This window comes from Columba livia, chromosome 7 (genome assembly GCF_036013475.1).
Source record: "Columba livia isolate bColLiv1 breed racing homer chromosome 7, bColLiv1.pat.W.v2, whole genome shotgun sequence".
Classification (NCBI taxonomy): Eukaryota; Metazoa; Chordata; class Aves; order Columbiformes; family Columbidae; genus Columba; species Columba livia.
Genome location: NC_088608.1, coordinates 17932099 through 17959951, shown reverse-complemented (window position 1 = coordinate 17959951; position 27853 = coordinate 17932099). Strand labels below are relative to the sequence as shown.

General features: G+C 37.5%; 1 protein-coding gene across 4 annotated transcripts; it reads right to left on the bottom strand.

The window, feature by feature from the left end:
• Positions 1-11: 11 nt before the first annotated feature.
• TANK (TRAF family member associated NFKB activator) lies at positions 12-27853 on the bottom strand. 4 transcript variants are annotated; one of them, XM_005498619.3, is made up of 10 exons: positions 27668-27853; positions 26930-27059; positions 22750-22896; positions 19482-19590; positions 18574-18686; positions 11870-12049; positions 10503-10579; positions 8244-8362; positions 6111-6685; positions 12-1836 (listed from the first exon to the last, which is right to left on the bottom strand). In XM_005498619.3, exons 3-10 carry the CDS (start codon positions 22846-22848, stop codon positions 1669-1671), a joined length of 1440 nt encoding a protein of 479 aa, XP_005498676.2. In that variant the 5' UTR covers positions 22849-22896; positions 26930-27059; positions 27668-27853; the 3' UTR covers positions 12-1668. The 4 variants fall into 4 exon arrangements, with proteins under 4 accessions (XP_005498676.2, XP_005498675.2, XP_064925729.1 ...); XM_005498618.3 differs by lacking the exon at positions 27668-27853 and adding an exon at positions 27298-27522; XM_065069657.1 differs by lacking the exon at positions 22750-22896.

Here is a 27853-nt window from a genome sequence, read left to right as displayed (position 1 = left end):
CCACGCATGGCGCGAGGAACAGATGACTTTATTTTCTTTAAAGGTGATTCGCAGTTTGTCAAGCTCTTAATAACGTGAGCTCCTGAGCTCGAATTTCACGGTTGAGAGGACAAGTCGGTTTTGTGCCGGGCTGGCTGGAGATGTGCAAATCCCCTTTTCTCCTCCCAATCCTAGAACTGCTGTCTCTCCCAGGAACCACCCCCAGCCGTGCTCTGTGGGGAGGTACTTCACATGCCGTGTCCAGGGATGAACGTGTCCTCCTCAGCGCTGCGTACTGGCGGGGGCTTAGGGCTGTTAACAGTAACAAACGCTTTCTCCAGGTCCTGTAGCAGACATGCACTGCACACTGCTGTTTATTACAGTACACTCTGTTGACAGCCAGTCACAAACATGAGATGTTTAAAATAGAGAAAATAATTGCAGAAAAAATTTCTAAAAATTATGCAGGTGTTAATTCTTCCAGAAATTGGTCACCTGTGAACGAATCTTTAAAAAGGGAAACTGTTGTGCTTTGCTGCTATGAAAATATTAATGCTAATTATCAAGTACCGGGACTAAAACCTGTTCAAATGTAAAAAGCTCTAAGCCACCCTTTATTGTTAATTTAAATTACTTAGTAAAACCGTCCACTTTTAAATTTGAGCTCAATAAATCCAGAAAACGCGCAAACTTTATCAGAATGCAATGTTTCAACTAAACATAAATTTATATTGTATTAAGAAAGCCACTAAGCATATTCAGGCTAAAAATGAAGTCACTGAGATTTGTGTGATTAGGTTTTCCCCTTTCCTTTCTAAGCTGTAACAGATTTAAGCAATCCTTCATAGCAGACCAGAAGGAAAGGGAAATAATCTTCTGTACTCTTAGTTTTAGGGAAAGTTTAACCTCTTCTCACTCTATGCTTCATATTAATTTAAGCTTTTCTGTGAAACTATTTTTACTAATTATTAATGCTAGAAAGGTACATGAACAAAATAGCTATTTTTTAATAGCATGTAACATATCCATAAAACTGCTCCTGTTACATTTTGGCAAAAGAGTCATTTATGTGCTGTGTTTCATTACTCTCTCTAGAAACAATTCATCTGGGAAAGTCAACCATCCATTTATGTTACTAGTGAACAAGTCTCTCCTAATTTTGGCAAATTGGCATTCAGTTACTGTGACGATTTTACACGAATCTGAATTAAGAGGTTCACTATTGTAAGTTAAATGTGGACATTTTATAATAGAAATGAAAAATGAGAGCACACGTCTTCCTATTTACTTCAAGAAGAACATAATAACGTAAGTGGATATTGAGAAAAAAATCCTAGCATTACACCAATTTCCCCAGCCAGATTAAGGCGTTAATCCCGCAAGTCTACACTCATAAATATAATCATGACTTTGGGCCTACTCAGGGAACAATTAATTGGGAAAAAAAAAGGTGTTTAACATCACTCTCAAAGGTAATATTGAAGCATAACAAGCAATAATGTGAGTTACAGTACTGAGTGAGAGTTTCATTTTACCTCGCCAAAGGACAATTAAAAATGTGCTTATCTAACAAACACTTTCAGTCATGAATTCTCGTTACAATGTCTTAATTCTTAAATTCTTAGCATATCTATTGAACAAAATAAACCAACTGTATGCAAAACCAGGGATCCATTGAATTCTCATGCATTAAGACTGTACTTTAAAGTGGGAATACAGATGCCGAAGAAAATCTTCCTTAGATGTTATAGATGGTGGTAGAACTTCTCGACAGAATTCACATATTCCACACTGATTCAGTTCAGAGTCTGTATAAGGCTGTGCCAGCAAATCATTGTCTCGAGGCTGCCAAACGAGCTAAAGGAAACAGAAAATTATTACTGCTGTGGTTTACATTATGCTGTGGTTTATATCTATATAACAAAATATCTGCCTCTTTAAAGTAGGTGTCCTTTGCACCTGTCTGGCCAGAGACATTAACTAGAGAGTTCTCATTTAAGAAAAGCAAGATAGGACTTTTATGCCTTGGTATTTATTAATGATAAATACCGCTATGAGCAAAAGTCTGTACTATCTGATCTGTGTCCGATACACATTTAGGCTTTTCTCTAACTTTGCCTTTCAGTATTTTACTGTAGGAGCCCAAGTTCATAATAGCCACCTAACAGAAATGAGAAAACACATTTTTACCTTTGAATAAAATGTTTCTTGTAAAGAGTTAATATGAAACATATTTGTATTGTTATTGACATATAACTAGTTTTCAGTTTACTTACAAAATGAGTAGAACCATGTCATATGGCTAAAGTTACTTATTTGCTCTGACTGCCTTTTAGTGTAAATGTGTTTCTAATAATCTGCTTTGGAATTCCTTCTGCCATGACAGCATCAAACTGAAAGGCACCATCTGAATATCTATCCCTGAATTCAGGCAATTCTGTGAACTACGCTAAATTTGGTTCAGTAGCTACACTGCTTTTGGTGCCTGAGCTAGTTAGTTTAAAGCCAGCAAGTCTGTGTACATGACACAGGAGTTCAAGGGACTTCAGCCTGATACATACTTTAAGTCAGAGTGTACACTATTTAGTGTCATGCCAACTAGGAATCAAAAAGTCTATCAGTTTTCAAAGTAAAGTTAAAAAATAAGTTTAATTACTTTAGTATTAGCATCATAAGATAAAATACACCTTTATGTTATATGGCCGGGACGTTTAGGTTTTGAGCAAACTGAAAACTAAATGCATAGTGCTGTGACTGCAAAGTAGACAGAACATCAGCAAGCTGGTATGAGCTCTATGTGGGGATGGAACCTATAAGAGGAGAACGCCCTGCAGTTTTTTTTTGGCTCAGTTTTCTTCTCTCGTGCTTCACTCACACATGGAAAGACAAGGAAGAATACTTTAGAAAGTAGTTTATTCAGAAGTTTTAATTTTTGTTTTCTATCGATATCCAAGTAAGTTTTAATTTTCAGCTCTAATTCAAATTTCATCATGCCAAACCATTAGAATCTGTTGTTTATTCCTCCCATGGTAACTCACAGTATAACTAACCTGGCTTTCATGGTGGTTAATCCTTCTTTTTAAACCAGCTAAACTTTGGGAGTCAATTTCCTGTCCGTTCCCTATTTAAACAGTGTTTAGCTTATCAGATAGCAATAGCAAATTTACTGTCTTTCATTATGGTCAGCAATCCATATAATTAAATTGACTAATTAGTAATTAAGCGCAATCACACCACTTTTTTTGAGCTCAAAGAGTTTACTTATTGTACGTTGCTGGTGTAAATTGCATATTAAATCTATCTAGACACTGACACACTTAAACATCCCTACAAAATGTCTTTAGAATTACTTGTTTCTCATATCTTATTATGAGAAGCACCATTAAAAAAAAAAAAAAAGGATAAAATAGTACTGTAAAAACTCCACAAAGGACATAGTAAGATTTCTAACCTTGGAAGCACAAGGGGGACCCACTGAGGCAGGCAATTCCCTTTCTTTCTTTGAGTGTTAAGCATGTGCTTAATGTGCTTTTCAGAATAGGGATATATTTGAGCAGATGTTCCATTTCAAAAACATTAACATTCAGATTAAGATCAATAGACTATCAATTTGCTTTTAAAATCATGAACATTCTTAGAAATATTTTGGTGGAAACAACCCCCTCAAACTGTAAATACTGATAAACACACACATCTACATGCAAGTCTTACTTAAATGTAGTCTGTAAAATCCTAGGTCCACTAATATCCATGTTTATTTTAATCTGCTGCTCTTTTCAGTCACTTTTTTTTTTTTTTTTTAAGTTACATCCTAAGAAAACACTACTGAGTTTTCACATTTAGTATCCACATAGAAGGAAAGATCTAAATTTATTACAGCAACTGAGAACAGTTCCAAGAACTTACTGTTGCCAAATCTATTGCATTTATGGGGTTTTCCATTTTATAAGTTAACATATGTAGTAAATACTTGAAAGTTTTATCTACATTAGGAAAAAAAATCAGGTATATAATTCCTCCCTACTGGAGGTTCAGCAGTGGCAGGGATGATGGAAGTCATAAGCACTGTAACTACCCCTTAGGAAGGTAGTAAAATTACTAAGAAGTTTATACATAAATTTTGCTAAGCTTAATATAGTCAAAATGGCGTGTATACATGTAACTATTTAAAAACATTAGTATTTTAATATACATATATATTATCTGCAAATCAATTAACAGTCAGGAAAAAACTCTCGAGCTGAGTCCAATCTACCAGGAAAAATACTTAGAAACCTCTTTTGTAGGCAGCTGAATAAAGGTGACTGATGTTTAAATGTATTGATAGACACAGATGTATATTGAATGGATTCTAAATTAATATTGGCTTGTTTCAAACAAGCTTCTGGATAAAATATAATACTTTAATCAATGTCCTCTATGTTCTACAGTGCTATTGTAGGTATGACTTAGAAATACTGAAACAGTTCACCATTGCCTTTCTTTTCTTCAAGTGTTAGCATTAGCATTATTACATTTTCTCCATAAAGTAGATATTTATATTTTAAATTATAGCTCAAAATTAATCGCATTTTCCAGAAATACCAAGGATCAAATCAAAGGCTTATTGCTATTTAACTGCTATTCTTCTCTACTTTTTGAGCTGCATACTCCTCTATCAATTTATAATCAACATACCAGCTGTTTCACTTGCTGTAATATGCAATGCAGGGTGCCATCTATTGAAAAATGAATACACAGACTAACTAGTAAGAGAACAAGCTGGAGAGGCAATACAGAAAAAGAGGATGGAGTGAATGCTTCACAGCTCCACAGGAATTCTACCAGTGATAAAATAATTGGTTTAATTTGTTTAACTCAGCTACAACTTTAACTGAGAATCCAATGAAAATAAAAACACAACAAAAAACTGTGATTAGTAGGTTGATAAAGAACTGAGATCTCCTACATTACAAATACATATTTAAAATACATTTTGAAAGATCAGGCTTATAGTTTCAATTATGAAGAACAGCAAATTTAACATGCTTTAAACTCTTCATCCAAAACTGGTCTGCACTAGAAAATTAAACTAGACTGGGTATGTTTTAGGAGAAAACATCAAAATGATCATGTCCTAAAAACACTTTCCAAATGCTAGTTCTGCATGTCATGCAGTGGCCAAATTGAGAGGTAAAGCTCTTCTGCTGCATGTACCTTGTCATTTGCAAAGAACAAAAAATGATATCAATGTAAATAGTAAAAGTATGCCAAGCCCACCCTCACAGAACTCCTAAATATCACTATTTGCTTATTCTTGATACGGTGTTCTCTTACAAGGTGTAAGAAAAGCCACAGAATTGTAAAGGTCCATAATAATTTTGCCAGCAACTTCGGTTGAGACAGGGTGTTACAGAAAAGCAGCAAAGTATTCAGAGCTATGATTGTCAGAACCTGCTGAAATGTTTTTCTGCTTTAAAGCAACTGGGCCTTGCTTTCAGAAGCTCCTACGGACTTCAAGTAGCTATAACCAAAATTCAAGCTGAAAGTACCTACATAAACATAAAAGTCAGTATTTTAGTGAACTTCCCTTTGTTTGAAAAAATAAATTTGCTTTCCACCTTGACTGCTTAAACCGAGAGGAAAAAAAATAAAGTTTTCTTAGAGGGGAGGAATAGGGTGCTTTTTATATATCAGATCAAGATAAAAAGTAGATAATTTTTCCACAGGGTTTATTTGTTCAGCTTTTTACTCAGTCCATTTCTCATATTTTCTGTTGTATATTAACAACAATTAAAAGAATTATGTGCCCTCTTCAACTGAGATCAAGGGTAGAAATAAAGCAATGGAGGGGGCAACTTCTGATTAATGACAGCTTTGAAATAGATATAGAAGCAATTAATATCTAAATTAGTGCAATGAAATTAGTGCAAACATATCCAGTGCTTACATCTGCTCTAATTTCTGCCCTTTAACTGGAAAAGTAACTTGTACACATACTTCAGTATCAGGAAGAACTGACAAGAGATATTGTCTTAAAAAAAAAGACTGATGAGATACCTGACAGAATATATTAATCCTGTCTCAAATATATATGCAAAGTGGTTGTCTGAATCATTACAATTTTTTGAAATGTATTTATAAAAAGATACCTGATGAGGACCTCTGACGGTTGTCCCAGCAGCTTCTAAAGAAGAAAAAATTACTTCAGGTATACCCTGGTTTGTGTGCTTAGGTACAAATGTGAAACTCGTGTCTGTTGTTTTGAAACATGTTTTGTCATGGGTATTTTCTACGGGCATGTTTGGGGGGTTTGTTTTGTCAACAGTAGTTAAGCTTTGTAAAGCTGAGGTCATGAGATCAACTCCATGAGCTTCAAATGAGTTAGGTTCCAATTTACTGAGGTTAACAGCACAGTCTCTGTGCTCCAGGTTAAAATGACGATCTTGAAGCATGTTTTCAGCTATACTGGTACAAGGAACTGTTGGTTTTTCCTGAGTGCTCTGCAAGAAAGCAGAGTCATTGTCTGTAGGTGGAAGCTTGACATTAAATTTAGAAAGTGATTCTACAGAGTTGTTGTCCTCATCTTGGCCCACTCCTCTTGGTGTGATAGATGTGATGCATGATGCACCTCTATTTATATCCTTTATAACCCGAGTCTTAAAAAGCTCTTCTGCTTGTTCATCAGTTTTATCAGTGCACTGTATTGGCATGGAAAACTGTATTTCTGTGAAAGAAAAACAATGAAGAAGTCATTAAACTGAAGTATAGTTATTAAAGGTGATTTTTTTTTTTCTTTCCTTGAGAGATTTTTGGTCTTCCTTCTTCGCTTCTTAACTTTTATTTTTTCTCTCTGAAATCAGTTTGAGGCATAGTTCTTTCTGTCCTAATAATTCCATTTGTCTTTGATTTATAGCTATAAACTTTTTCATTTTATTGAAAAGCATGTTGTCCCATACTCTTAAAACATACTTGCACATATTTACTGAAGTGTTCCGGCAGAAATAGAAGCTGGAACCAAAACCATTTCACACAGTGCCAAGAACATGCTAGGCATCATGAGCATGATTTTAGAAGGTATTCAGGTACCAAACTCCCATTGGTTTCCAAATTAGGTAAATATTTAAACTGAGTAAGTAGTAATAAGTGGGACCATATTTTCCCTTTGTTTTGAGAATTTCCCTTTATTTTTTGGCACTTTATTAGAAAAAACAGTAGTAATACTCATGGTTACTCCTAATTAGGGGAGAGAATAACTTCAGGACATAATAATTGTACAGCAGCCTTCTGACATAACTCAGATATTGTAGTAATGTGGGCCATGGAAGTAACAGAAATCAAGCAGATTAAATCTATATCATGTATAGCTTTTCACACAGTTGAGTTAGGCACTTATTTATGGAAAACAAATCAATTCTGAAATAAGTTGCTACCCCAAAATTTCCACCCCCAAATAATACAGTTTAGTTGTGTACAATCAGAACAGAACAATACAGTTCAGACACAGCAATTTGAAGCAACAAGCTACACATTAGCACTTAATGTAACTAACATCAGTAACGGTATAACCTCAATTAGAAGCAAGTGCTGAAATCAGCGTCTTTTGCTTCATGTAAGTTTGGCAGGTGTTTTTTGAAATCAGTTAAGAGTCTGATTCTACTATTAAGAAAAGCTAGTAGGGAAAACCCATAGTATCTTACATTATATTAAATGTAAGCATTAGCAGAACTGGACATTCAGGACCTCCAGTTGCAGCAAAAATCAAACCTTTCTTTTGTCTTCAAGAAGTATTGGATTAAGGTCTTGTCCCATATGATGGAACAGTATTCACAAATCTGCACAAGAGAGTCTAGAAAATAAGCCCTCTGACTCTCCTCAGTCCAGCAATTTTCCTCTAACAGATACAGGGCTGGAGACATTCATAACAGACATCTTTTGAACTGACAGCTAAATTAAAAGCAAGCAAATGCTGTCATTCACACAGTGTGATGGGATATCACATGTAGTAAGTGCCTGCCTCTCACTCCAAGGGACAAAACAATTACAAGAGCCATTGATGTGATGACTATCTTTTATAGCATGTGGTTTGGAGCATTCATCATAGAATGCCAAAACTGGCGGTGTGTTTTCTTGGTGAAATACTGAGCACCATGTGAACAGACTTGAAAAAGGCAGATGGTAAACAGTGGAAATACTTCTATGTATGTGTAATTTACAGTATTTTCAAATATAAAGCAAAGCTTTCAAACAGTTGAATCACAATAAGAGCTTAAGTATGATATTACCAGTTTCAGGTTCTGGCTTTATCTTAAATGCACTCAGTTGGTCTGTTTGTTCTCTGGCTAGCATACATATTCGATGACACTCTTCTTTCATGTGCTGGAAAACAGTCTCCAGATTATCCCTGGAAGACCAAAATTGTAAATTAAAGAGTCAACCAATCCAGCTTGTTGTGACCTTTAATCCAGTCACACCCATGAACCAGAGAAAAACAATAGTGTAAGCTACTTGGATACCTTGCTCCTCAACATATGTATATGTATTTTTGTTCTCTTCAGTAAAAGCAAGCAGAAGATGGAAAAGAAAATGTTGTCAAAGAGCTGCTTAGTCATATTATACACACATATATTTGAGCTTAGGGCCTGACCCTTCAAGAAGCACTCCCCTCCCCCCCCCAAAAAATCTAGCTTTTATATTTCTTTCAGTTCTCTCACGTATTTTGTGGAATAGCTTATCTTTCACAAGGGTCGTGTTACCATCTCATTCTCGGGAAAATAATATGCTGCTGCTGTGAACATTAATTTTCTGCGTTTCATACTTTGCAGGAGAAGGAAGACACAAGCATTTGTTACTGCTCCTTCCTTCCCTGTCTACCTGATGTTTTGGAGAGGGGCTTGTGAACCCATTCCTTCTCTTTTTGAGAGTCACATGACTTTTCCTTCTATTTTTGACAGATATTTTTATTTATATATTTTCCAGAGTATCATATGGACATCTGATATTTAGCTATCTGCACTGAGAATGGTAAAAATATTTCTTCATAGTGGCATGAGCTTGATTTGCCCAAAGGCACTATGTTATTCAGTTAGTGATGCATCAATAAAATTCCATTGTGAAATTTTAATAAACTTGCTGAGCAATTTATATTTCTAAGCACAATATAATGGATTTTATGAAATTAACTTCAGAGATGAAAAAGTGAAGTTGGTGATAAGCTGGATTTGTGTTCTCTTTTGCATCTTTCTATCAAAAGAGCTCAAAAGGGATTTTTCTTTAATCCAGTGAATTGTTTTCCTTTTTATTCCTTATTCATATAGCAAGCAGGAGTGTCACGAGCTGTGTTCCTGTTTCTGCTGTGCTGTGTCTATTTGTATCTTATTTGAAAACGAATCTACAGAAGGAGTTAACATTGCTACTGTTAACACATTCTGACCATTTTTCAGGGTTTTTTATAAACAACAAAGTAAAAATGACTCTTAACACAAGTTTCTAATTGAAGCCTTAAAATATACATATGAGTAGATGAATCAATCTTAATTTGCTAGACATTTGTGATACTATAATCTTACTAGTGTAAGATTACCAGTAATCTTACCAGTCACATACCTCTTTCCAAGAAAACAGTAAAGTAAGGGAGCTATTTGAAAGGAGGGAGACAGAAGACAGATGAAGGTTTTTCATTTTTCAGATATAAATCAGTAAAGACAAGAAAGTCTTTATCACACTACAGTATTATTTCCTATCATAAAGCAGTAGTAAGTCAGACTAAAGATCCACATAGTTCACCTAGCCTATGTCTGAGAGTGGCCAAAAGCAGATGCCTAGGCAAGACTATAAGATGACAGCAAGAGTTTATGATATTTTTCCCTAATATTCTCCTAGCCTCACCTTAGAGAGAATCTTCTACTTTATCTCAGCAAATTTGTTGAAAGTGTTATTACTGCCCTATCCTGTGAAAAATGCAAACCTAACACTGTGGTCAATGTTATTCCCAAAACACTGGCAGAAGAGGGAATACTTGCTTATAAAATATACTGCTTTTGCTCCCTTGGTCATAGCAAGGGCTGGCTGGCTTCAGCTTACAGATAACTTGGTTTCAAACCCTCTCATTTAGGATGGATCAGGCCAAGAATTATTTCTTTGTGCTGACTATCAGACCTCCTCCTGACAGCGCAGCAGGCTCCTCTGCTGTGCTGCCATCAGTTAATCCATTATGGTTGTACATTCCTGCTCTGAAGAGAGTTAATGCAACAGAGTTAATGCTTATCCTAAACCTGGCATTAACATCCACTGCTGTTTCCCACAGAGTTTAACCTCCTGCTGAACCAAGTGGCTATTTTGCTTCCTCCCAACTTATCCCTAAATACTTGCAAAGCCTCAGCTACGATTCCACATAGTTGCTGGCTTTATTACCTTCCCACACCAGCTCTGTGACCTATGCTGCCATTTTTAAAGGTACTGTGTAGAAAAGAGGGAAATAGCTGGTCTTATTTAATAGCAGAAAAGACAAAAGCAAATTAAACAAATGCTGCAAAAGCATTTACCTTTCAAGCATACGTGAAATATCAGACATCCCTAGAGATAATTCATACTTATCTGGAACAACTTTCTTACTTTTCACCTTGAAATAAAATATGAAAATATTGATCACACGTTAGTATATTAATTTTGCTCTTCAGGTTAACATGAATACAAACATAATGGGATCCTTCATTTAGTCCTTCTGGAAGCTCTCAGAACATTCAGAAAATGACCAAACCATTTTTTTACTGTTTGTGTGAAATTCCTGTTTTCAGTTTAACTTAGCAACTCATTGTGGATTCCTCTGCTTGTACTCCCTTGAAAGGAAACTGGTTCTAAGAATATTGCTTGACTGTAATTCTATTTCAGTCATGTATAAGGTAAGATTATGTGTTGTATATAAGGTTGTCAGTGAGGTGTCCAGCTATTTTAGCTCTAAAAAATAAATTTATTCACTGAAATTTTCAATGAACACATCACAAGCTAATATGTAGAGAGTTCTAGCTGGTTTTTAAAGAAGTTATTAACTTTGACTACCACCTTGTGGTTCACTCTAGTATTACATAGTTTTAAATCTGCCAAACATTATGAAAAGTTTTTTTTTTTTTTTTTTTTTTTTTTTTATAATAACCAGTCATTAAGCTGCACTTCTACTAGCTCGACTTTACCAGATGGCCTGGGTAGTTCATGTGCTCCAAATCAGACACAGAGCTTGATCATATCTCTGCCAAATCAGATTATTTTAATGATACATTGTTTATAATCACAGACCAATAGCCTACATTTTACCTCACACGGAAGTGTAACTGCAGCTCCTGTAGACACATTTGAGCTGCCTTATACCTTGCAACGTGGGTTACAAACGCTTGCCATTTTAAGTTAAGCAATACTTGGGAAATCTAATAGCAACAAGTTATGTGTTGCTGTGCTCCTACTCTTACCTACATTCACTTTAAATTAGCTAGCTAAAATGTGTTGATGTGGTTAGGTTCACACTGGTGGCTGCACTTTAGCTATCCCACAAGGACAGAATAGCACTCTCGATGCTATTCAATAACAAAAATAGGGTGGCGTGAAAGTGAAAAAGTGAACTCAATATTGGTAAAAACTTCCAACTGAAAATTATAAAACAGAAATGCTAATCTAGAGTTTTCACAAATATGAAAATTTTAATGACATAACATAATTAACACAAAAAGCAAACAATAAGTACTTAATAGTTTGGTGTTCCCCACGCGCTTCGTATACTTTAACGATTTCCTAGTAATCACATAATGCTGACATTTAAAATCAGTTTCTTAGAATAATTAGTATAAACATATTTGAAAGAAGTAATAATTTATAAAAGTTTTTTTTCTTTCTTTTACCTATATTTCGTTTCTTATCTTACCTCCCTTTTATACGTTGGGATCTCTGTACCCTTTTGTGCTTCACTTAATTCTTTCAATTTGCTTTTCAGAGTTCTTATTTTATCTTCTTGGTTGGAAATAATAGATATAAGCTTTCTTTCCTTTTGATTGTTTTTGTCCTCAAGTTGCTTCAACTTCATGCTCTCACTTTCTAACTGCTCCTAAAAAATAATTTTAGGAATAATTAATAGAACCGAGGCTTGTGGAATATCACCATTCAGCAGTCTGGAATATGCTAAATTAAGCTTTTTTAACATAAGTAAGGGCCAGTCTTATTTATTGTATTATTAATTTTAAGCTGGTAGTAAGGATCTTCTACCACTTACATAGATGTAACTCATCACAGTTGATTAGTCAAAACAACTGTATGTTCTGAATTTATGAAAGTCATATTACTGTTTATAAAAAATAAAGATGCTTTCTTGGTTCACTTACTATGTAATTCACATTACCATTTTATGTATTTTAACAAAATAGTATTTCATGAATCTCAATCCATCTTAAACAATTTGAAGAAGCTGATATTCTGCAGCTAACTTAATTTTCAAGCAGACCCAAGAACAGAATTATAGAATCACAGAATATCTCAAATTGGAAGGGACCCATAAGGATCACCAAGTCCAACTCTCTGCTCCTCACAAGACTACCTAAAACTAAACCACATAACTAAGAGCGTCATCCAGATGCTCCTTAAACTCTGACAGGCTTGGTGCTCTAATCACTTCCCTGGGGAGCCTGTTCCAGTGCCTGACCCACCCTTCAGTGAAGAACCTTTTCCTAATGTCCAGTCTGAACTTCCCTAATGCAGCTTCATTGCATTTCCTCATGTCCTACTGCTGCTCATCAGAGAGGGGAGATTAGCATCTGTCCCTCTGCTGCCTCCCTTGAGGAAGTTGTAGACTGTGATGAGGTCACTGCTCAGCCTTCTCTTCTTCATAAGTCTTGCCCTGAGACCTTTCACCATCTCGGTTGCCCTTCTCTGGACACACTCTAATAGTTCCTTGTCCTTATACTGAGGTGCCCAGAACCGCACACATTACTCGAGGTGGAGCCACACCACTGCAGTGTAGAGTGAGACAATTGCCTCCCTTGCCTGGCTGGCAATGCAGTGCTTGATGCACCCCAGGACACAGTTGGCCCCTTTGGCTCTCAGGGCACACTGTTGACTCATATTCGGCTTGCCATCAGCCCAAATTCCCAGATCTACTTTCCCGGGGCTCCTCACCAGCCTCTCGTGCCCCAATTCGTATGTATAAACAGGATTACATTGCAAATATTGCAATGCTATAAAGATTTGTGAAACAAAAAGCAGTGGCTGACCCCACTTTAACTATCCATCTGGTAATTCATGGAATTTTTATGTATGTGGGCTTTTTGGTGGAATCAAGAAGAATACAACAAACATTTTTTTTTAATATGGACAAAGATAGTCCTTGGATAACTTCCAAGAAACAACCCATGGTTAAAAACTGTGGCTATGAAAACCTTACACTTGTCAGCTTACAAAATCTATATAAACATTGATCTTGAACTGTATCAAGTGTCACAAAAAGAGGTCTGAGGCTCCATGTCTGTCTGTATAAGAGAAATAAGCCCAAAGGGTTAAGTCAATAAAAAGTAATGTAAGTAAAATGCAGAAACGTAGTTTGTAGACAGGTAGGGCAAAGTTAAGAGGAAAGAAGCAAATAAGTGCTTTTTCAAGAAGATTTTATTTACAAATGGCACCTAAATAGAGTGAGGTTGTGCATTTGGAGGTTAGGTAGGTAGGGGCTACTCTACTTGACAGTGACAGCCATGTAGGGATTGGTCCAGAGCGGTCCACAGAGACACCGGGTGGTTAAGCAATGAAGATCCATCAGTACATACTTGTCATTCTTGTGCACCATCAGGATATCACACCAGGAAAAACACTGGAGAGATGATTACACTCTTTGGGATCTTTCAATAATATAGCCCTTCACAGCCTACAGTTTCTAATACTGACTAAATTAGGGTGTTTGCAATAATGTGGCAACATTTATAAACTGGCTGAAGTTTTTAAAGCTAATGTCATGACAAGTAAGTATGTCACATAGGTCATACCTGCTCAGTGAAGTTCTTGGCCACACAATGGATCTTTTAAGCATGCTGGTATTAAGAGCCAACAAAGAGGTTACACCTATATTATGAAAAGATCAATATATTTTGTTTTGGAGAGGCTTTGTAGGATCAGAGGATAATTCAAGTTGGAAGGGGCCTCAAGCATTCTCTAGCTCCTAATCAAAGTATGTCTGATGAGCTTACCCAGTTTAGCCTTGAATTCTGCAAGGATGGAGACTGCACAAACTCTCTGGGCAACTTTTTCCAATGCCTGGGTGCCCTCATGGTGAAAAGTCTTCCCTGATGTCCAGTCTGAACCTTTCATGTTTCAACTGCCCATTGTCTCTCATCCTCTTGCCATGTACCACCGTTAAGGGGCTGGCTCCATCTGCCCGGTAACCTCAACATAGGTATTGAGGAGCTATTAACTTGCCCTGAAGCCATCTCCATGCTGGACAAGTCCAGAACTCACTCTAGTTTACCAACGTATTTCCTGTACTGGAGATCCCCAAACTGGCTGTAGTATTCTGGATGCAGTCCAATGAACACCGAACAGAGGGAGATCCTTGCTACCCTGAGCGTGCTAGCTGTGCTCCTGTTAATACACTCCAGGAAGCTGTTTCCCTTCTTTTCTGCCAGGACACAGAGCTGGCTCATGTTCAGCTTGCTGTCTAACAAGACCCCATCTCCTTTCCAGCAGAGCTGCTCCACAGCCCAGCAGTCCCCAGCCTGTACTGCTGCAAAGGCAGGTCCTTTTATTTTTCCCTGAAGTGTGCTATAATGCCCTGACTCAGTGACTTCCTAGGATAAGCAAACTGTCAGATGGTTTCAAGGAAAAATACTATGATGAACTACTATAACTGGTCTCAGGAAATGTTAACTGTAACTTATAACAGTTTAACCACAAACTCTTCTTTGTTATTGGGTAAAGTTAGCTTAGACAGATGAAACAATAAGAAGAAAGGCTATCAATACCAGAATTTATTTTATCAGGTAGCAAGTCCTAATTAATCGTACTGCATACATCATACCAGCAGCAAAGAACAGCTAAATGCATAAAATTGTCAGCTAGCATAAAATCATGAGGTACAGCTTTCTTTGCATCAAAGATAGGGAACAAAGTGACACTAAAGAAGTGGTATTGACTGGAACACACAACTCTACAAGACTGCTGCAGCAGCTGCTCTTAATACTTAAGTCATTTTAGCACCATAATTTTGAGCATAAAGATGACTACCAGACATCTGCCGTCCCTCTGCTTATGTCCTGCATGAAAAAAAACCCTAAACATTTATTGCAGGATGAACAGTCCTGTATGCCATATGCATCATTCATTCCCGACACACAGTGTCCTCCCCTTTTTCATGGCACAAGAAATTCTGATCAAAACTCACATGGTGTTTAATACTGAGGTTCTTGACCCAGGAAAATATGAACATGAGCATGTTTTCTTGTCACAGGTATTAACTTTAGCATCATGATTTATGGAGTTTACAAGGATTCTGACTCTATACTAAAAATAGCATGCAGAAGAAGCTTTACTTGACATTGTCTAATCTTGCTTACTAAGGTTTTCTGCTTGCTGGGCAGCTTTGGCTCTGAAACAGTAACTGGATCCACATTCTTCCTAGTTAATAAAGTTTAGTCAGGCTGTATTAAAAAACAGGCAGTAATTTAGGTCCATTTTGTCTCCTCAAGCAGGGGACTTAAAAAATCTGGTAATCTTGTGTATAGCTTGATACTGACCATCAAGCCAATGTGGTCCTCTCACCTCTTTCAGTGAAGATGAATGTGAACAAAAAAAAAATGACACACTGGCAACAGAATTTGACAACAGTGGGTAAAACACGCAAGTATGGCCACATTCTAGAAAACAGAGACAAACTAACACCTCTCTCACTTTAAACCTCTGAAATTTAAGCTCTGACCATGCACCTATTACAATCAATCCAGAATTTCTATAACTTTACTGCAGGACAGGATATAGTCCACTCAGAAATCCCACTTGACTTAGCAAAAGATAGTTTCAATAGGTACTGATAAATCCAGGCACCTCCAGCCAATGGAGAGATTGAGTTTCAAGGAAGGACAGGAAGAAACAGCAACATTTAACTTAAAGACCATAATGATAATTTATTATCTGGAACTGTACATTTTGCAAGCCTGAAATTTTTGATCGTGAAGTAGAATAAAGCAGTTAATGCAATAGACAACAATGGATGTAGACAGAATTTATTTGGTTTAGAGCAGAATATGGATAGAGTATGATTAGAAAACTACAGGCTTTGAAACAGAATAATTGAGCTTCCAAATTTGAATAGCTGAAAAGCCAATATTGAATTAGATACAAGACAACTATACGGGGCCAGTGACAAGATGATAGATTTTTGGTCTAACAGATGTCAAAATAGGACATCTATAGAAGAGAACAAGAAAACAAGAGGCACTCATGATACATATTTTAATAAATTCCCAGACCTTCTTAGTAATAGTTTCTATTTACCACAACAGATTTCTCTTCTGTGAAGTTGTCCAGTTTTTCCTTGAAGCAGGACATTCTACTGGCTGATTACCTACAGGTGAAGAATCAGCTCTTTTTGTTTTTAACATGGCATCAATTTTTTTACTTTGTTTTGTTTTGTTTTAGTTTTACTTCGTTTATTCAGAAAGACAGAGAAGTGGGAACTCTTAGGTTAACTTGATGTGGTCCTGCTGATTTGCTACTGTTCAATTTCCTCAGCTTTTTCCATACATTCATTCCATGCAGTTTACCTTTTATCCGTCCTAATTTGTTCCCAAAGCTTATAACCCCTATGAAATCAGAAGGATGGTGCAGAGATATCCACACACCTCTGCAGAAACCAGCCTTGGTCCAGTGAAACATGTTCTCTCCAAGCTCCATGCTCTCAACACCTAGAGAGCTACTACATTTGCAATAACAGGAACACAGAGTAGGCTGAGTCAACCTGACCTTGCATGGGTTTATATCTCTACTGATCCCCTCTGAAAAGACCTTATTTGTATAGCACTATGCCTGGGTTTAAATGCAGACTGTATAGTTGATAGCTGATTGTTCACGGAGTCTATATATATATATATATATATATATTTATATATATGTGCACAGATGAAGCAAAATCCAGATGAACTACCTACTGCTGAGAGGTAATTGCAAGAAGAGACTACAAAAAAAAATGCAGATGAAGACAACTTGCATTCCATTAAGAAAATAGCCCCTGAAATAATGACTCCAGCTTCTCATGCATTGCCTGTAATCTTCTGTATAGATCACATAATTTCTCAGTGTTTCCCCATATGAAAAGAATAGATAGCATACCTTCCTTTCTCCTACTCATTATATGACTAAGTTACTCAAAACAGTTGTCCTTGAGCAAGCATTTGGAAAAAAGAGTAAGAAATACTAGACTTGGTCAGGTGTCTGTGTGCAACCATGAGACATAATTTTTATCCAACTCAAGACAGAGAAATGCAAAAATATGCAAAGATGTTTCATCAAAGAATTAACCCTTCAGCTGGGTTGTACTCCAAACAAATGCAAATATTAGGAAAGAAATGACATCTTGTGTTTACAGATTCTAATGTAGAAAAATTATATAAAGACTTTTTAAAAAATAAAATAAGAGTGTATGAAAATCTTCGGAACAATATGTTTAAAATGTCTGCAAAGGCTTAGTCTCAAATGAGATTTCTTCCAAATAATTAAACAAGCATCAGTAATCCAATGAAATTATTTTTAAATTAACACTTTTGATAAAAAATGCATTTCTGTGAATTTAGCATAATTAGTTTATAGCTCAGATTTAGGAAACAAATCCTAAGATTAATTATTTTAATTATGCCTGATTCCGTTTAAGTGTCTTTTTACAACACCTACGGGGGCCCTGATAAGAAGATTCATATTAAAAAATAAGAGATTTTATGTTACAAAACAGTTCTCAAAAAACATGGTAGGATGACTTAGGATAAGAACAATGCAACTTCATGCATCTCTGTCACTGTTTTTGGTCAATATGCAAAATCTATCCAATGTATTTCGCATCTAATCTGCACTATTGCTTTACTGTTAATCCTGAATGGCCTGTAGTGAAAATCTTTGTTACTTCAGTGAGGAGAGGCGGAAGAGACATTGTACTGAAACTGGGTATTTTAAAAAACAAACAAATCACCAGTGTCTCCAGAGAAATGTATATTTCACCTTCCACTCCATCACTTTCTGAGTGCACATTCTCCATTTGTTGCAAAAATATGTGAACTGGTTGCAATGTGAAAAGCTCTTGTGAGATAAAGTCCTTTTCTGACCACTGGTTTTGGCAGGCTAAGAAATAAATACACAAGTAGTTTCCTACTTTGCAATCACAACTATTCTAGGGAGCTGGATGGCCAAACTGGGAAGAATCAAAGATATATGCCTAGTTCACCTAAGCAGACCGCAGCAGCACAATACTTGTGTGCTTCAGGTGAGGATCATGTAATTAGAAGAAGTGCAGTTCAAAGGCACCGGTAAAAATTTCACCTCTTTAGATTCTCATTGTATAATCACAGCACAAATGCGATCTTATTTTAAGTATACTGCAGGCAACCATACCTTTAAGAGTTTTTCTCTTTGCTTTGCTACATTCAGTTTTTCAGAAAGCTGGCCAAAAGATAAGTTGGAAGTTTCAATGTCTTCATGCATCAGAATGTAGGGATGTGCATTACCTTAAAAAAAAAGCAGCTGATTATCACTGTTGCCAGTCAGCTTCTAAGTGCAAGCAAAATTAAAAAGAAGCTAGGTTTATATGAACTTCTTTATTTTCTTTGAGCAAGCCTTCATATTAAACAAGCAAGAGAAGCCCCATTCTGTGCTTAGAAACAATACAAGACTAAACCAGCAATAAAGAATGTACATGTGCTCTTAAAAATAAAAGCCAACCACTTTGCTAGTATTTATGAAAACCAGGAGTGTTAGGCTAGTGTGAATAAATATTTAATGAGCATGGCAGATTAACACATGGTTACTTTGACTCTTTTCTCTTATTTGTGCAATACAGCCAAACAGTGGAAAATTATCCATCAATGACTGTTTGATCTGAAAGAGAATTACCTGCTTATAAAGCTTAGCATCACACGCCTCATCTAACATGACCATAGCAAAACCTACAAGCTAAACTTATTAACAGATAATTGTAAAATTAGCATGTAACATTTTTGGTTTTAATTCTAGTGAACGACTTGAACCCATATTTTCATAACTTTTATTGGCTTCAGTGTAAGCAGGTTCTACATGTAAAGAAAATCTCACCATTTCCTGCAGATGATAAAGAGAAACCTCAGAAGTGTTGCATTTTAAAAATAGATTTTGAAACTGCACATTTGTGTTAAGCCTCACATTCACAGAAAAGTATGATCCTGCTCTGAGAGATGTATATTGTAAAAACTGAAGCAACAAAGTCAAAACTATTCTTCAGTGCAACACAGCATAAAATGAAATAACATGCAAACTGGAGTACATACCTCTATTAGCATTCAGAGCAGCTAACTGTGATTTCAGTTCTGCAATAATGCTGTTTTGAAGCTCTATCTTTTCCTGCTGTTCACGTATTTTCTGCGTGTAGTTTTCTGTCTGCAAATATAATTTAATTAGCATTAATCTTATTCTGTTTTGACTAGGGGTCTCCTATTTGGCATATAAAAAGCAGCTCTGATTTTTAAAGATAGTTGTAGTTGTGGACCTTTGTGTGAAAAATCAACTACAGTAACCTTTGCAAGTCCATATTTTTGAGACAGCATTGAGAAAAAGCATTGTAGGAAATAAATCCCAATTTTCAGTAACTGTTTCAACTGTGGCAGTTGTAAAGGACAGGATAACTTTTAAGTTAGGATTATTCATTCATAGCCATAGAAAACATCAGGTTTAAAATTACAATTTTAGTATTCTTCACAATGCCGGTCAGTTAGTTAATCTATAAAAAGATGTAATTTTATTTCCCTGTATCTTCTAACAAAGAAATTATATTAAAATGGGCTTTCCAAAGATAGATTTTAAATGGAAAACAGCAACATTGCTTGTTTCATACAAGAGGTATTTTGTAAATAACTTTAATTGCCTATGAATGGACTTTTGCCTGTTCCTTTGAATGTAGTAGACTTGTTTTTCTAACCTAGAAAGCCCAGGGGAAAAGCAAGCAATCAGCCCATTCTTCATCTAGCTATATTCCATCTCATGCTATAAACATGCCATTCAGAGCCTAATAAAACTGCTCAAGTTTCACCACAGTGTATGAACATTGTTATACAGCCAGTTAACTGAAGAAATGGTCAGGTGGCAGAGAGATGCTAATAATCCAAAACCTATGATTTCATTAGCACATGCCTAGTGTTGCAGTTACAGTGGTGCTAAAAGCAAGCAAGAAAACTTGTGAAGTCCTAACAAGGAAAATTACAGAAATGCACTTAATTTTTCTGAAATTAAGAATATTTTCTGAAATTAAGAATATTACCAAACAGGTCACAACCTGGGACAAGCCTAGGTGTTGTTTTCATGTCTATTCATAGTTTATCCACAGTGCTATCTAATTCTCAAATCTTGGTCACATTTAAATTCCACACATCCCTACTGGCCAATGTGTTTGTCTGCAAAGTAGGCAGGAAAAAAAAAAATCTACAAGGAAAATTTATTTTAAAAGGCCAGGTAGTAGTTGTACTATGAGAGTTTATTTAAAAAAAGAAAAAAAAAAAGTGATCAAAGAGCAGTAAACTCCAGCAGCTATAAGAGACCTCATGAAGCGGAAAAATCACTGAGAACCAAATTGAAAATGTACAACAGCAATGTCTTGTCAACACTTCTGTACAGAGCACAGACATGACAGCTAAAACAGACAGAAGAGAAGATGCTTTTGACAGCCAGTGTGCACAAATTATTCCTTGAGTCAGATGGCAGCAACAAGTTACCAACTAGAAGATCTGCATGACAACCAACCATCCATCTGTATCAAACACCATCTGGCCGAGATGACTCTGGCTTCTGTGTGCCTGACATGGCTCCCAGCTCTAAAGACTGGCAAAACAAGTGGCCTATCGGTAACTTAAGTAGTAAACTGTTAACAACAGAGTGGTGGACAATCCAACAATGTATGAAGGCCACACAATGAACAGAGGAAGTTACCAGAGTAAAGCACTATGCAAAGGTCGTTCAAAACCCATGAGTTGGGTTTAAAAAAACCAAACCCCAAACCCCCTAAAAACAACACAAACAAACCCCCCCCAACTAATTATAGTATCAACTCTTCTTGAAAAAATACTTTCGTTCTCTTTTGATGTGATGAAATCCAACTACTGAAAGATCAGCACAAAGATTTGAACTGGCAGTAATCCTTTATGAAAGGCTTTAGTTTTAAATTTCCGAACCAGCAAAAATGCAGATAGAAATCTTGCAAGCATTTAGTTCACTTAACACTGATGATCTCACATACTTTTCTAGTTTTCTTCCATAGACTTTAGAAGGGTGATCTGACCTTACACTTGATGTCTTGTTTCTTGGGCAGAAATATCTTTCATGTACTGTTAGATGACCCAGGAATATTAACTTGACTGTTTTTTCTTCAAACATTCTAAGATGTTTTGCCTTTTGTTAAGTTAGTTGCAATTTCAGCACAAAATGTACTGACTTGTGCTTGTTAAGTACAGAAAACTCTGTAGAATTGCACCAGCAGTGCTGCGACAGACTATGAACAGAGACAGACTGCACAGTGGATGATTGCACACAGGATTGACTAGATACCTGTTCTGCAGTGCCTCGGCTAGTTTATTTTGCCAAGCAAGAAGATGGCATGATTGTTCCCAGATATAAGAATATTCTCTAGCAGACCTTTCCCTGCTCCCAGTTCTGTTTCTGTAACTTGACACTGAGTATGGTTCTTCTGTTCCAGCCTACCAGTTCTATGGAAGTTTCAGAAAGGCCTGTAGCATCAAAAACATTCAATCCTTCCTATAACAAAGGTTCCATTGTTGGGTAGAATATGAACAATAAAAATAGTATTACAAAGCCCAAAACTGATAGCTTTGTAATAGGCTGGCCTACATGATGAGAAGTCCTAAAATACTTTTGGCTGAAGTAATGTTTTCAACAATACATGAGGTAAAAATTCAAAGGTGCTCTTTACTGTTCAGAATGCCTCCTGAATCTTTCTGTTACTTCATAATTAAAGAATAATTGTACAGATTATTATTTTTAAAAAATGAATACTTATTGTAATATTTCAAGGTAAGTTTGCTGTAAACATTTAAACACTTGAACTCTGTTGTCCTAATAGTTTGCACAGCGCTTAACATATTAGTCTTTGACCTTGACATAAAATAAACTGGTAATTCATATGGCATATCTTCCTACTAACACAAAAATTATTTATTTTAAGCTATTTAGATTAATAATTTAAAAAGTAATTTTTAATAAAGCAAATTAAATTTCAATAAGTACTTCATTAAAGCTAGGTAAATTTTATACACATCTTTGCTGTTTCATTAATCCTCCAAAGCAGACAACTCTTTTCTCACCTTTAAAAACTACAAAAAACCTAAAGGTTGAAAACCTGAAAACCATCTACTAGATTCACAGCCTAATGCATTATTTGGCAGTGTACTGGCCTGGTTTCATAATGGCAACTTCCAGCTTTAACAGATGCACTGAAGTGCCTATAGCTAAAGTGAAACTGAAATCCACGGGTACCACGATCCTCCGTGGGAAGGATGGCTTTAAAGATACAATTTGGAACCTAACACATACTTTTTGCTGTAGTTCTTTCACAGCATGGTCCCTATCCATGCATGCTTGTCGATAGGCTTCATAAGCTTTGTTAAGCTGCTCTCCAATGTTTTTGTCCATAATTCCCAATGTTGTTTCATCGCTCAAAAGATGATCAAGTTAACAGACCTGAAAAGTAATAAGAAGGAAAAAGAGAGAGTTCTAAGAGACAGAAGTATGTAACTAAAACCATATACAACATGACTTGTACTAATATCAAGTTCAAGTAATACGTGCAGTATATTTGAGCAATAACTCACATAAGTTTGAACTATAGCTCTGCTCACCTCAACATTTAATTTTCTGTCCAGGGACAGGTTTAAACAAAAGCCAAATAAAAGCAGGTTAACTCTGAATAAAATTCTGGATGCACAGAATGTGTAAATGTATATGTAGTTACAGTGTTTGAGGCCTGAAACTTAAAATTTGTGCAGTCACCGGTTATCTGATTTGATGACATTTCTAACAGTTTAATGTTTAGTCAATTGTGAAATAACAGCATTAAAAAACAAAATAAAATTCAGATTTTGGCATTAAGCAATAAAAAGATAAAAGTTCAACAACATTAGGTCACATGGACCTATCCTATTCTGTGCCATATTTGAAAATGGCAACACAAGCAACACTGCAACGTGAATTAAAACATCTTTTATCTAATAATCAGTGATACCAACCAGAAAGAATTAGCAAAACTCAGATCTTTTCACACAATGCTATCAACTTTTTACACTTCGTGAACAATTCCAATAACAATTACTGAAACTACAGCTCATGAACTTTGACACATAAGACTACAACACTATTAATGGTCACATACTTCAATTTCAAGACAGAGTGAACTTTGCAAACACAGGTACTTTGCTTCTTTAGTAATATGACATGAATTTTAATGTCTAGATTTATCATAATGTAAGTACAGTAGAGGATAGGTTAGTGAAATCTCAAAAACACTCCAAATAGTAGCAGAATTAATTAAAAACAAAACAAACAGTAATTCACATCTCCTCTCCTGATATTTAAAGCGTGGCTACTGCACAGTATGCAGTATGGACAGCCACTATCATCTCTCACTATCTGCTGAGATTATGCATAAACCACAGCTACTCTTAAGGAAAGTGGTGCAGTCAGAGAAGAATAGGCAAGAAGGGTATGAGGATAACTTGTCTTGGATCCTGCTCAAAAGTCTAACGATTGCAGCTTGAATCACAGAATGTTAGGGATTGGAAGGGACCTCAAAAGATCCTCTAGGCCAATCCTCCTGCCAGAGCGGGAACACCTAGATGAGCTTACACAGGAATGTGTCCAGGCGTGTTTTGAATGTCTCCAGAGTAGGAGACTCCACAACCCCCTGGGCAGCCTGTTCCAGTGTTCTGTCACCCTCACTGAGAAGAAGTTTCTTCTCAAATTTAAATGGAACCTCTTGTGTTCCAGTTTGAACACATTACCCCTTGTCCTATCACTGGTTGTCACCGAGAAGAGCCTGGTTTCATCCTCATGACACTCACCCTTTATATATCTGTAAACATTAATAAGGTCACCCCTCAGTCGCCTCTTCTCCAAGCTAAAGAGACCCAGCTCTCTCAGCCTTTCCTCATAAGGGAGATGCTCCACTCCCTTAATCATCTTCATTGCCCTGCACTGGACTCTCTCCAGTGGTTCCCTGTCCTTCTGGAACTGAGGAGCCCAGAACTGGACACAATATTCCAGGTGTGGTCTCACCAGGGCAGAGTAGAGGGGCAGGAGAACCTCTCTCGACCTACTAACCACCCCCCTTCTAATACACCCCAGGATGCCATTGGCCTTCCTGGCCACAAGGGCACAGTGCTGGCTCATGGTCATCCTGCTGTCCACCAGGACTCCCAGGCCCCTTTCCCCTACACTGCTCTCTAATAGGTCATTCCCCAACTTGAAGACTTTGTTCATGTTTTTTTGCTCTTGAATATTTTCCATATCATAAAGCCTGAACACAGAAATGTGCTTTGACTTTCCTAGAAGGTACAACAGACTGCTCAATAGATATTGCAAATCTTGTCCTGCAAAATTTATTTTAATGATGTGTGTGTATGTGAAAAGCAATTGTATGTCAACTCTGGCATGGCTGTACTTCATTAGTGGTGAAATGAATTCTTTAGCAGCTTGGAATCATTTAGGGATCCTTTGATATAACAAATATTATTGAAATCCAAGTTTATGACTTTTGTGTGAAATGCCTAAATTGTTTCATATGAATGAAGGGTTCTGCTGGTACCAAAAGTAATTGATCCAACAGGCAGAACTGTAGCAGTGCATCTGATTTTCTACTTCATAGGGAAAAATAAGGAGAATAGTAGCTAATGTACTGGTAGCTCCCTAAAATCCAGACTCCATACAATAAGAAAGGCACAATAAGAGTCACTTTAAGATGGAACTGTAACTACAAGAATTGGTGTTACATTCCCCCACTAATTTCTGCTTCCACCTCACCCTTCCCTTTCTTCCAGCACAAGCAGCCTTACTGTAATCTGTATCAACAAACCAGTCCAGTTTAAAACTAAATGCTAAAGGTATTTTTGCTGTGCTAGTTTTAATGCAGATCAGTTCCACAAACCACTTCAAATGGCATGAGAACACAAGGAAGCCAGCATAGGAGAAGAATGCAAATGTCAGCAAAATGGAGACAGAACTCCTGTGTGCAATTGCAGCATTAGTTCAAAATTGTAACATGAAATCACAGTTATGTAGCAGTGATGCAAGTTCCACTGCCACAGAAAAGGATACTTCTGCCTTCCCCTATCTCTGGCCATGTATTTTTCCTACCTACTTGTATCAATATTAGCATTTCTATCATACACAGTGGAGTATACCAAAATAGCTTCCTAGTTCCTCAAAGAAGCAATAACAAACCCCCTAAAACCAACCCCAACATTTAAACTGCAGCTAGCTCCCTGCGAGGCTGCTGCAGCACTACTGCAAACACAAGGAGGCAGTGGGAACATGAGACTAGCCATGGGCAGGACTGCAGCAGTCTACATTTAGATTGGATTAAACTACTCTGTAGTCACACCCTGAATGGCCAGCTGCTGGAATATATAACTGCTTCTTATGTTATCCATCTCGCATCCAGAACTCCCTGCAGTTAGAAAAACTGGCTCCTTTTCCAACTTCTCCTCCATAGGCATCAATATTTATCGGGGAATTTGCCAACTGTTCTTGTCATTTATTCTTCTCGCAACATTAAGAGCAAAAAACCCCACAAACCTCAGCAGCCCTAAAATAATAAAAAAACCCCAACCATCAAAACAAATATCCTCACTATTATAATCAGGCTTAGTTATGCTGTATCTGTACAGCAACTGGAACACTTTCAGCCCAAAGTTGACAATCCTGATCTTTAGCAACCAACATTCTAGATGTTCATTAGATCCTAAAGGCTCTCCCAATTATTAACAGTAATATGTAGTCAGAACAGAAGCAGCAATAAAAAATGTTGCATTTATTCTAACAAGTACAGAGCTAGAGAGAGATTAGCTCCAGAGTTTGTCTGATGAGGGGGTCCTGCAAATGTGAGTACCTGTGAGTGTTGTGCTCCTGAAGCTTTGGCAAGGAGAACTAAAATTTCATCTTTGAGTAAAGACTTGAACACTGGAAAACAACTGAGTATAGCAAAAGTTGTAAGACAAACCTTTAAGTAAACAAACCAAATGAAACCTCTAGATCAGGCGCGTCAAACTAATTTTCATCAGGTGCCACATCAGCCTCGCGGTTGCCTTCAAAGGGCCAAATGTAATTTTAGCTCTATAAATGTACGAATAATTACATTTACACAGTCCTAAAACTACATTTGGCCCTTTGAGGGCAAGTGCGAGTCTGATGTGGCCCCTGGTGAAAATGAGTTTGACACCCCTGCTCTTAAAATACTTGCTTCAAATGAGTAACATTTTGCCGCTATAGGTGGGAAAAAACCAGCAGCAGTAATATGAATTTCCTGTGAGACAAATGCCAAAAAAGCCCCAGCGCAAAGACTTGCAGCATACTGCTGTGTTTATCCTGAATTCCCAGCTCTGCAGATCACTAAAGAGGCACCTTTTGAATATTAATAGCGCCTCAGAAAACACCTTAAATTCTGAAAAACTTTTAGCTAATCATGTGTATATACATATTCATCCATAATAAACAGGCCTACCTCTTATGGGTTCATGTAAGGACATAGATGCCATCCAGAAGCAAGTACTTCTCTACACATTTCTGCTTTCAAAATAGCTTCATGGAAATATTTTCTAAGTTATGCTGCCATCATCTTGGGAACTGGAAACCTGTTGAGGTAATAATTTGTGAGAGACTGAGAGCTCACTGCACTTGCGTTTTTTCCGTTTTTCCATTTTTTCTAATGGACAAAATTCCTCCTTTGCCCGACTACGGGAAGAGTCGGAAACGCAGCAGGAGTTCCTGAAGCCACAGCAGCGTTACAGCCCTGCGCTCAGGGAAAAGACGGCGATTACGGGACAGCTGGGGATTCACACCCGCGCAGTTTCTGCCCCACACACAGCGCACCTCTTGCTGCTCCTCCGCTCGCCGCCGCCGGCGATCGTCATCCGCGAGCAACCCCGCCGCCCTGGCTGCCGCGGCCCTCCCGGAGCGGCAAGGGGACTGGCGCCCTGCCCGGCCCTTCCGCAGTGACCGAGAGCACCTCTGCGCGCAAACTATGCGCCCCCTGCCCTGCTCCCAGCGTCAGGCAAAGCGGCACCGGAGGGGGAAGCGGCGGACCTGGAGCGGATGGCGGAAGTGGGGAGAGGCCGAGGGCAGGGGCGAGCGGGAAGTCCGCCGCCAGGCACCACGGCCTGCACACCGGCCCCCCCAGGCCGAGCGCCCACCGCTCCCCGCGGAAGGGAGCGGAGCGGTCTTAAAAGCGACTCAGACTTACGAGCGCCTCACAGAGCCCGCAGCCGCTCCCAGCACAGGGCACTCGCTCTTGCCTCAGCACCTTAACCCAGGAACCAGAACTGACTTCCTGTTGGGCTCTCCCCGCCCTGTGACGGGCCGACCTGGCGCTGCCCGTGCCGGTGGTCGGGTCGGGGTAGCGTCCGCTGGAGCCGCCGGGCGACGCGAC

Coding starts and splice junctions, on each gene's coding strand:
- TANK (XM_005498619.3), bottom strand. CDS start 22,848: ATGGACAAAAACATTGGAGAGCAGCTTAACAAAGCTTATGAAGCCTAT. Junction 10,580..11,869: donor TCCCAACGTATAAAAGGGAG/GTAAGATAAGAA, acceptor TTTTATTTCAAG/GTGAAAAGTAAGAAAGTTGT. Junction 6,686..8,243: donor AAAGCCAGAACCTGAAACTG/GTAATATCATAC, acceptor TTTCTTTCACAG/AAATACAGTTTTCCATGCCA.